The 11,577-nt window shown below is 37.1% G+C and overlaps 1 protein-coding gene across 2 annotated transcripts; it reads right to left on the reverse strand.

The window, feature by feature from the left end:
* Positions 1-288: 288 nt before the first annotated feature.
* On the reverse strand, positions 289-5,390 carry LOC137065488 (uncharacterized). Of its 2 annotated transcripts, none has more exons than XM_067437153.1 (10): positions 5,311-5,390; positions 5,077-5,131; positions 4,106-4,170; positions 3,968-4,000; positions 2,027-2,306; positions 1,718-1,854; positions 1,598-1,630; positions 987-1,269; positions 669-811; positions 289-570 (listed from the first exon to the last, which is right to left on the reverse strand). In XM_067437153.1, the coding sequence occupies exons 2-10, from the start codon at positions 5,085-5,087 to the stop codon at positions 503-505; spliced, it is 1,053 nt and encodes a 350-aa protein (XP_067293254.1). In that variant the 5' UTR covers positions 5,088-5,131; positions 5,311-5,390; the 3' UTR covers positions 289-502. The 2 variants fall into 2 exon arrangements, with proteins under 2 accessions (XP_067293254.1, XP_067293255.1); XM_067437154.1 differs by having other exon boundaries at positions 289-574; positions 5,311-5,386.
* Between the last annotated feature and the right edge of the window lie 6,187 nt (positions 5,391-11,577).

Here is an 11,577-nt window from a genome sequence, read left to right on the forward strand (position 1 = left end):
TGCTCAGGACAATTATTTACGAATTAATTATTATTTATTATTTAATTATAACTGAACATTAAAATTCCATATATATTGATTTGGTGGTTGTTTTGTTGATTCTGGGACAGAAGGTTGAACATCCTCATTCTGTCCATTGTTTTTCTCTTCCTCTTTTTTGTAAAATGTAAATCTTTACTTTGTTACCAGCTCCTCAATCCAAGATGGTTAGCGTTAACACTATACCTCCTCCTCCTCCTCATTGGTAAATATCTAAACCTTTGATCCAGAAACACAAAACACATCATGTGATGCTGTAGTAATTTATTCATGTAGAAAGTAAAGATAAACAAAGAAGGTTAAATACACACCCCTCTGGATTAAACTGGGGTTAAGAATCAGGTGAAATTAAAAAAAAACATTTCAAACCTTTACTGAATGTGCACTGAAACTGATCTTTTATCTTAATGATGCAATGTGCACAGGTAAAATTAAACCAATGAAAAAAGTGCTTTAGAGTTGCTCAGAAAAGAGTAGTTTGGTATTTTGCTTGTAGGATCAGTGGACTGCGGTGTAACATCTCATTCCACTCTATCTGGCAATGAAAACAGAAAAAAATCATTACGACAATGTACACATAGTATAAATAGTACAAATGTCTGCACAACGTCTCTCCTTTTATCACTCACCTGCATACACCTCGACCTCACACAGTGTGAGAAATTCCTTGCGGAGTAACTGGGGTATGAAAATATTGACATATCGACCCTTAATAGGCCTAAACGTAAATGTTTTTGTCTCTCCGGCTGGGATGGACCCAATAGTTGCCGCTCTGTGAAGACACACAGTAACAGAGAAATAGAGATGGGCGTATCAATACAGCATGAAGCATATTAAATATACTTTTGTCAAAACAAAAAAAAATTGTATTATAAAAGATTCATTCAAAGTCATTGTATCGCTGATTTACAAATTTAACCAAGTATTAAGAGAGAAACAATACTTACAGCTCATTATTGTTGCCATTATTGTCCAGGTTGTTGCCGATACGAATCTGAGCACCAATTATCCTCTCTGCAAAACCATCTCCTCGATTAGTGATGCTAACTCTGGTTACCTCTGAGACTTCCAGCAGGTCAACTCTCCACCAGGGGTTCCTCTCCTCTGTAGTTTGACTGCATGAGCCACCATCCATAATTGAATTCCTGTTGCCATCAACAGCATTTTCAGCAGCAGTTAAAATATCGAATGTGGAAGACTGGACAGCTTGGGCTCCAAGAGCAAGATTCCCTGTTTAACATAAAATAAAAAACAATAACTTTTTTTCTTAAATGTGGCATAGAGTCTCAACTGCTGGGGTTGGGTGTGCGGTCGGCCAGAGGGACCACTGCTACTACTATTATTATTGTTATCATCATTAGTATGATTATTACTTATACTATGACACTATTAGTATTTTCTTTCTCTGTGTTTTGTTGTTGTTTTTCTCTCTTCTGTATGTTTTGTCATTGTTCTCTTAGCCTCTATAAGCTATTTTTTTTTTTTGTTGCAATTTTGCTCAATAAAAAAAACATTATATATGTCACTAACAACATTCAAAGTAATGAAGAACACTCACTTGGAGCACAAGCGTCAGCTGATGTGTACTTTTCTGTTAATAAAATAATAACAGTAATACACACATTAATAAGTACATAAACAAATTATATCACAGTCATCTTCTCTGTGTGTTCCTTACCTCCAAACACCTCGACCTCACACAGTGTGAGACATTCATTGCGCCCAGGAATAAAAATGTTGACATATCGCCCAAGAATAGGCTTAAACTCAAAAGTTTTTGTCTCTCCGGGTGCCATGGACTTAACAGTTGCCGCTCTGTGAAGACACACATTAACAAAGAAATGGAGATGGGTGTATCAAAACAGCATGAAGCATATTAAATATACTTCTGTCAAAGACAAGTTTTTACTAAAAAAGATTAATTAAAAGTCATTGTATCTTATTTACTAATTATCTAACCAAGTACTAAGAGAGAGACAATACTTACAGCTCATTGTTGCCATGATGGTCTAGGCTGTTGCCGATACGGATCTGAGCACCATTTATCCTCTCTGAAAAACCATCTCCTCGATTAGTGATGCTAACTCTGGTTATCGCGAAGACTTCCCGCAGGTCAACTCTCCACCAGGGGTTCCTCTCCTCTCTAGTTTGACTGCATGAGCCACCATCCATAATTGAATTCCTGTTGCCATCAACAGCATTTTCAGCAGCTGTTAAATTATCGTATGTGGAAGACTGGACAGCTGGGGCTCCAAGAGCAAGATTCCCTGTTTAACATAAAATAATAAATAATAACTTTTTTTCTTTAATGTGCTAAAGTATAATTCCAATATAATAAAAAAAAGTAATGCTAAACTATGTAATCCAAATGATAATTAATTGGCTCTCTGAAATACTAGATTCTGATTGGTCAGTCATGACATTCTGAGGTCTAATAGGGCTGATAGGTCTTTAACTCATTTGGTAGCGATCACATCGTTATCTTAATACCACAGCTAAATTTTCATTGGCTACAGTATGCTTAACATGTTGATGTGGTGTCAGAGCACGCTCCCGTCTTTCATTACCTAATGGCTTGCCTTTTTAACAAAAAAGAGCATAAGGGTTATGTAATATTTACATATTGAATTATCAAAATGACTAAATTGATGATACTTGACCTCAAGGCTAGATTATTGTAATGCTCTACTGGGTGGTTGCCTTCACACTTAATAAACAAACGCCAGCTGGTCCAAAACGCAGCAGCTCGGGCTCTTTCTAGAACCAGGAAGTATGACCATATTAGCCCAGTTCTGTCAACACTGCACTGGTTCCCTATTAAAACTATTGCAATCTCAAAGCTCTGACCAGTTGATAATACCTAGAATATCTAAATCAACTGCAGGCGGTCAATCCTTTTCCAATTTAGCACCTAAACTCTGGAACAGTCTTCCTAGCATTGTTCAGGAAGCAGACACACTCTGTCAGTTCAAATCTAGACTAATCTCTTTAGTAATGACTTTAGTCTCTTTACAGCATACACAGAACATTTATCATTTATATTATTCAGATCAGTTTAATGATTGTTAGGCTGCATTAACTAGGTCAGCCGGAACCGGGAACACTTCCCATAACACCTGATGTACTCGTTACATCATCAGAAGAACAGCATCTACCCTAATATTAGTCTCTCTGTTTATCCTGAGGTTTACTGCAGTCAGCCGTATCCAGGCCGGATCCAGATCAGATGAAGGACCTGCGCCTGGACACGACCACAACACATCCTTGAGGAGTCAGAAGAGACTAGACTACTAGTGTCTACTAGACTCTCCTTTGTGACTTCAACAAAATGACTGGAAACGACTAAAACGCTGTATTATTCATGCCAGACAAATAGTAAAACATACGGCCCCATAAAAAAACAAAGCAGCACATACGTCCCATACTCTGAATTTGTGTACACCTACACAGCAGTGAGTAGAGAACACACACCCGGGGAGAGATTGGGGATTAAGAGCCTTGCTCAAGGGCACCTAAGTCATGAGTAATGAGAATGGAAGAGAGCACTGATCATTCACTCCCCGACCTGAGATTTGAAGTCCAAGTCCAACTCTCTCTAACCGCTAGGCTACGACTGAGAGTACTGTAGTGTTTGTACTGTACTGTAATGGATTCTAAGATAATAAACAGGTACTAATTTAAAATCAATATGTCATACAGAATATTGTTTATAATTATGTAGTTATTTATTTGGGTTTACATGACGGTACATTATCCCCTAAATGTTTGTCATTTTTGAACGTGTTCACTTGTCTTGCTAGGAATAATTTGAATAGAAGCTACTTGCCATATTAACCAATAAGGGACAATGTACATGAAGACAGTTATCAAACATACAGTAAGAATATGTGTGTTAATGACAACATTTAAAGTAATGAAGAACACTTACTTGGACCACAGGGACACAATGGCATGATCTTCACTGTTAATAAAGTAATGACAGTTAGACACATTATTAAGTACATACATTTAATCTGGTTACAGATTTTTAAATCCAGGCATTTTACTTGTATTATTCTAAACGTACCTGTGGGATCAGCGACGCACATCACAGTAAAAAGTGTTAGAAACAAAATCCCACGAACGGCCATCCTGATATAAGACACAACAACACATCACCTCATCTCAGCATATGAAGGAATCATTTTCAGTTTCTCATCCTCATTTAAACAAAGAAACTGGGGACTAACCTGCCTCAGTTCTTTGGATTTTAAATGTCTTTGCTGAGTTTGTTCTAGTTTTAACTTATATACACTACCGGCCAAAAGTTTTGGGATGGTAAGATTTGTTAAATGTTTTTAAAAGAAGTCTCTTCTGGCCAAGGCTTCATTTAGTTCATCCAAAATACAGCAAAACAGTTAAATTGTGAAATATTTGTACTATTTAAAATAACTTTTCTATTTGAATATGCAGTTTGTTCCTGTGGTCAAAGCTGAATTTATCATCATTACTCCAGTCTTCAGTTTCACATCATCATTCACTAATCATTCTGATGAGGATTTGTCAGTGCTGTCAGTGTTTAAAACAGATTATTTTATGAATACAAAGTTCAAAAGAACAGCATTTATTCTGAAATAGTAAACTTTTGTAACATTATCACTAGATACTACTGTTTAAAAAAAAGTTTTGTTGTTGAAAGTTAATATATTTATTCAGCAAGGATGCATCAGTATAGACATTAAAAATGTTGATATTTCAATATGGTAATAATATGCTAAATTGCTGAAATAACTCTTTAATTATCTCACTTGGTTTATTATTTTTTTATTTGTTTTAAAGAGTGAACGAGACATTTTGATATTATGATATTATAGTTTTGATAAAGGAAACATTCAACATGAATTAAAGAACAGTAGCGTTACAAGACTGAACGGCTTAGAGTTTTGAGATTTTTGCAAATTGTATCACTAATAAAACTGATCAACTGTATTCAATACATCTTAATTTCTATTATGACTATATCCTGGTGTAGAAAGTTCATAAACATTCATCACTCACCTGGAAATCATCAATGAATCAGCCTCACTGAAGACCTTCACAATTCAGCAGTTATCTGTAAATAATAAATAATACGTTTTATGTCATAAATAAATTACATTATTAATATTTGTTTATAAATAATCACTTTATTAATTATTTATCCAATAGATTAATCATATGAGGAATATCTTGCCCTGTCAAAACATTACAAACCAAAAATGTGCCATTAAACATATGAATATTAATACTCACCAGCAGTCTATGTAGAGGGTCTAGTTGAATAATATTGTGCTCAGAAATGATGCTCTATTTATTGGTGAATTAAGGCCCTCCTAACCAAAAGAGTCTTATCTGATATCAGTAAAATCAACATTAAATTGACCTATTACAAAAGATTTCCTGTTTTTTAATATTGTGACAGCCCTAGTTCAAACATTACTTTGGAGTTTGAACATTCTGACAGGCAAAGCGAATCGCCCACATGATTGTACACAAAATGAGGCTTTATTTCCGTGATCACGTCACGTGACTGTGAGACGATACACTCTCCGATACGGGGCTTGGAGATTGTGCTGTGTGCTTGATATGCGCCTCGAAGCTTCAGTGTTATTCGTAACATCACTAGCATGTTTTGTGAAGAGCGCAAACTGCAATCCAGGAGAGAGTCCAGAAACATTCAAGTTAAGACAAACACAATTCAGACAGGACAGCTTTGGCCAATACTTTGAGTTTATTGAAACTCAAGTTATCTTTGGTGGTATGGTTCCTTATGAGGGTTCCTGCTCCATAATTAATAGAACATACAAGATCTTTAGCATTAAACCTCCCATGGAACTATCAGCTTGAATGATATACAGATGATTAATATTCATAGTTGCTATAAGCAACACTATTGTTTAGCCATATTTTGCCCTTTTTTAAATCTTAATCATTATAGACACATTGTCAATAAAACTGAATGTTGTTGAATGTTCTTTTGTCATTATTGGATTGCAGTGAGTGCAACAAGACACTTCTAGACTATAATATACTATATCTATAAAACATAAGTTTAGTTTTATTAGTAAAACCTTTATTCCTCATCATGCTCTATAGAAAGTGCATAAACATTCAACTCAACAATTTTATGCATGTATCTACCTCACAGAAGAACATCAAAATTCAGCAATGATCTACTATTAAACAAATACTTTGAATTAATAAATATATCAATTGTTTATAAAATGATTATTATTTATCCAATATATTAGTCATACTAGGAATATTATGCTGTCACAACATTTAAACCAAAAATGTGCTATTAAAAATGAATATTTACCAGATTTCCATTTCAATACCCATAGCAGTTTCATACAGCATTATTTTCATCTATATGATTATTCACACTGCGTGATTGTCACTCACGTGCACGAGCACCGATTTGCCTATGATCTCGGGCACTTGTCGCGATTTCGCAAAACCTGTCGGCGACTCAAAATCGGGGCAAGAATCGGCAGTGTGAACTAGGCTTCAGCTCTTCACTATCTTAATCAACGGTCTGCGCATCTCACACCTGTTCCTACTTTGCCCTGATCACCTTGCTATTTCATTCTCATGCTCTTCTCTCCTCTTTGTCGGGTTATTGTTTGTTCTATCATGTCTGCAACTAACGCCTTGTCATCGCGTGCTCGTCTTGTCCTGTTTTGCCGTGTGTGAGTGGCTGAAGAGGATTTTCTCCTGTTATCTGCTGCCTACAAATCTGCTCTTTCAACCCGCCGGTTTCATGTCTGGACTCTTTTAGTTTCCTTCTCCTTACCTGTGTCCGCCTTGACGGCTGGGACCGGCAGAAGGCCCGATTTAATTATTCTGTTCAATAAATTACTGAAACCAGCTTTCGCCTTTGGATCCTTTCTACATTCACACAAAGCCCCTAAAAAATAGACAGACCTATACATGCATTCGAGAAACTTTTTCGTGTTTTACAGAAACTGCATTCGTGAACTGTTTTTTTTTTTTTTGCAAGCTAAAACAGTAACATTTTTATTTGTATATATACTACAACCTATTTCCTTTGAGCGTTACTGCCATCTTACTATGAAGAAAACACGATCTGTGCATCATCTATGGCGACAGAGGCCCCATTTACACTGCATGGTTCAAGTGACTCAATTCCGATTTTTTCCTCTCATGTGGCTCAGATCGGATATGACATGAGAACGTGTAAGCAGGAAAAAAACACATGAATTCCGATATCCTCAGATCGGATTCAGGCCTCACTCATATGTGGGAATAAATCTGATATGATTCGGATGCGTGCATCAGCGTCTGCCATGTAAGCGGTCCAATCGGATATTCTCCAGTAAATGCGAGTCGTACGTCATTGAATAAAGGACGGAGGCGAATGACGTCAACTCAGGTGGACACAAACTGTGATCAAGGGCCAGTGTTGCCAAGTCCGCGGTTTTCATGCAGAATTGGGACACAGTTTTGAGTTGCAATTGGACGGGTTCTGTTGTGAAAACCTGGCAACCCTGTCAAGGGCTCTCCTCTTTTTCTCCGCCTTAGGAGAGAAAGGTTTTGCCGACCTTTAAAGATGTGTGGCACTGTGCAGACGGCAAAACATTGTGCAATCATTTTGTCTGCGTTTCATTTGTCTGCGTCCATTTTTTCCGTTTTACCCTTTCACCGGTTAAGAAGGTCTTGGGCTGTTTTGCCAGTGTACAGTGTAGACGCAAATATCGGATACGAGTCGCTTTTGAAAAGATGATGTAAGCGGGTCGTCAAAAAAAAAATAGTCACCAAATCGGAATTGTGCATCAAGACCTGCAGTGTAAATGCAGCCTGAGAAATCATGACACAAATTGGGCTGCCAAGTTGAAGGGTCTATGAAAAAGACTGGTACTGTGACAAAGTGTTTAAACTTTGGCTCTCCTTAGGGTCGTATGTCATATTTCGAGGACTTAGGTCTGCTTTAACACATACTCTGTGTTCATTATTAGTTGATAAAGAATCACTAAACAGATGCCGTGAAAAGGGTGATCAGAGATGAACCTAGCTGGATGGTTAAGTTGTATTGTCGAATTGGCAGGGAAGACGAGAATGGTAAATGGTAAAATGGACTGCATTTATATAGCGCTTTTAACAGACCTATGGCCATCCAAATCACTTTACATCTTGCCTCACATTCACCCATTCACGGCGGTGTAAGCCATGCAAGGCGCCATCCAGCTCGTCGGGAGCAGCTGGGGTTAGGTGTCTTGCTCATGGACACCTCGACACTTGGTCAGGTAGAACCGGGGATCGAACAACCAACCTTCCGGTTTGTAGCCAACCTACATGAACCACTGAGCTACTACTGCCGCTGAGAAGCGCAGTCTATTACCCAGATAGCAAAAGGTCATTGAAACTTTGTTAAATCAACATTCTGTTGTCAACATTAAGTCATTGAATCAACATCGAACTCTGATGTTGAGTCATCAGACTTCCTACTTTCTAGGTAGTTTGATACACACTCAGGATGCAAAAGGAGGTAGAATCAACAAGGTTTTGGCTGCATGATGTTTTGATCTTCACATCCTGGACATATTACAGTGTTATTTGGCCATGCTCTCATCTTGAAGAAAAAACCCAAGGAAAGAGCTGATGAAGCGTTAGAGGAATGTGATGCAGGAGTCATTTCCATCTTTTTGATTCTTTTGATAACTATGTTACTGTAAAGTGTTATATTGGTCAAATAGACCACACTGGGATATTCTTAACAGAGCTTTCATTTGATGTCTCTGTTTGGCAAGTTTGTGTGATTATAAATATGAAATGTAATATTATTCGTAACATAAATTAAAAAGTAATGGGGTTGTTTCTTAAGCTTCTGAAAGCTTTCTTGACAACCCTTCAATAATATCACTAAACAGCTGGCATGAAAATACATTATTTGTATGATAAATGTATTTTCATGGCAGCTGTTTAGTGACTGTTTTGCAACTAATAATTAACACAGTATGCGTTAAAGCAGACCTAAGATCTTGAAGTATGACATACGTGTCACGGTTCATGAATTCACATTCTGTGTGCGTGTGTGTGCGTGCGTGCGTGTGTGTGTGTGTGTGTGCGCGTGCGTGCGTGCGTGCGTGCGTGCGTGTGTGTGTGTGTGTACACGTGTCGACCGCCTGCAGTTGATTTAGATATTCTAGGTATTATCAACTGGCCAGAGTTTAGAGACCGCAATAGACGTGATGGAGTATAATGTGTTAAGAGCTCGCTTAAGGTATATATGGTGGGAATGATTATTGTGTAAAATTTTATAATGTATCAGGTTTGTTCAAATGCTGGCTAAGGAGTCCATCCCGAATTTCCCTTCAAGGGACAATAAAGTATATTTAATTTAATATTTAATTTCATTCATCGGAGAGTGTATTGTCTCGGTCAAGGACGAAATAAAGCCTCGTTTTGTGTACAATCATGTGGGCGATTCGCTTTGCATGTCAAACTCCAAAGTAATATTTGAACTAGGGCTGTCACGATATCAAAAAAAAACAGGAAATCTTTTGTAATAGGTCAATTTAATGTTGATTTTACTGATATCAGATAAGACTAAGAGATAGTGTGTGTACATGTTTGGCTATACTTGTGAATTAGATTTACATTTAACAATCCCTTGCCTTTCCATTAAAACCACTCTAATGCATAAATGCAGCTGTGCACACAACTGTGGCATTTTCTGTCATTCATTTCAACACTGAAGTGCTTGCAGCAGCATGATGGCCCAGTGGTTAATACTGGCACCTCACAACAAGGTGTTTCCACAACACAGACATGCACATTTGACAAACTGAGGGTTCTAAACTTTCCAATTTAATGTGTGTTTTCCATACATTACATGCTGAGATGCATTCCAGTCCTTTCAGACCCTGTTCTGCTTTTTCTAGTTTAAAATGTCTCAGTGTTGGTTTCTCTCACACTCTCCAGACAACAAATGCACATTATGACCAGATTAAATATATAGCAACCAATACTTTGAGATGGCTGTATGCCATTAGTGTGTTTGTAATAGTTTATGGATAGTTTATGTTTTTTTTTTTTTTTGGGGGGGGGGGGGGGGGGGGCTATGAGCTAATAAAGAATATATTTGTAGCCAGAATTACAGAGTTTCAATGTAATATATATATATATATATATATATATATATATATATATATATATATATATATATATATATATATATATATATATATATATATATATATATATGGTCAAATAACATGACTGACAGCAGCGGCTACCAAATAAACAAAACAATAACATAAAATTAATGTAAAATACCTTATTTTAAATAAGGAAAACCTGTAAAACTATATCAAGATCCCTATGGCAAGGGGAAAAACCTTGAGTCCGATATAAAACATTACAACTATTGAAACAGAAAGGTCTACCATACCTGAGGAGTTATTACATCTCAGTACTAGCATTACTCTGCTGGTGCAATCCCACTTACAAAGCACATTGGAGAGATATTGAATGCAGTGTTTTTCTCTAAAACTTTTAATGAAAATTTCATTGCGCTCAAACTGTGCCATGATTCACTGGAATGGGAAAGCAACACAGACTCTGTGCGCAAGAAACGTAACCTGCGGATGCGTTTTATCAGATGACGATGTATTTAGATCAATAAAACAAATGACAGTGTTGATTATTTACCTCTGATACGAGCGAGAGAGAGCCTGCAGTGTATCCACGCACCGGAGGGAACAATCATGATCTGACGTGGAGCACAACAAACGTGCCCAGTGTAAAAACACAGAGACAAAAACTTGGGCATTTTTGCCCCATATATTGAATTTTACGGACATTCTAACTGCATTCTATAGGCTTCCTCACACAGTGAGTTGTTGCCCTGTATCATATTCTTCATCAATCAATTGTATGAAAAGTTAGATGACTTAAGTCTGACCGTAACTAATTCATCTAAAATAATTAAAATAAAATAATTTACATTTGCAGAGTTAATCATCTGTAATGCTAAAGCTCTTGTACGTTCTATTAATTATGGAGAAAGAACCCTCATAAGGAACCATACCACCAAAGATAACTTGAGTTTCAATAAACTCAAAGTATTGGCCAAAGCTGTCCTGTCTGAATTGTGTTTGTCTTAACTTGAATGTTTCTGGACTCTCTCCTGAATTGCAGTTTGCGCTCTTCACAAAACATGCTAGTGATGTTACGAATAACACTGAAGCTTCGAGGCGCATATCAAGCACACAGCACAATCTCCAAGCCCCGTATCGGAGAGTGTATCGTCTCACAGTCACGTGACGTGATCACGGAAATAAAGCCTCATTTTGTGTACAATCATGTGGGCGATTCGCTTTGCCTGTCAGAATGTTCAAACTCCAAAGTAATGTTTGAACTAGGGCTGTCACAATATTAAAAAACAGGAAATCTTTTGTAATAGGTCAATTTAATGTTGATTTTACTGATATCAGATAAGACTCTTTTGGTTAGGAGGGCCTTAATTCACCAATAAATAGAGCATCATTTCTGAGC

The sequence above is a fragment of the Pseudorasbora parva genome, chromosome 25, assembly GCF_024679245.1.
Source record: "Pseudorasbora parva isolate DD20220531a chromosome 25, ASM2467924v1, whole genome shotgun sequence".
In the NCBI taxonomy this organism is placed as follows: domain Eukaryota; kingdom Metazoa; phylum Chordata; class Actinopteri; order Cypriniformes; family Gobionidae; genus Pseudorasbora; species Pseudorasbora parva.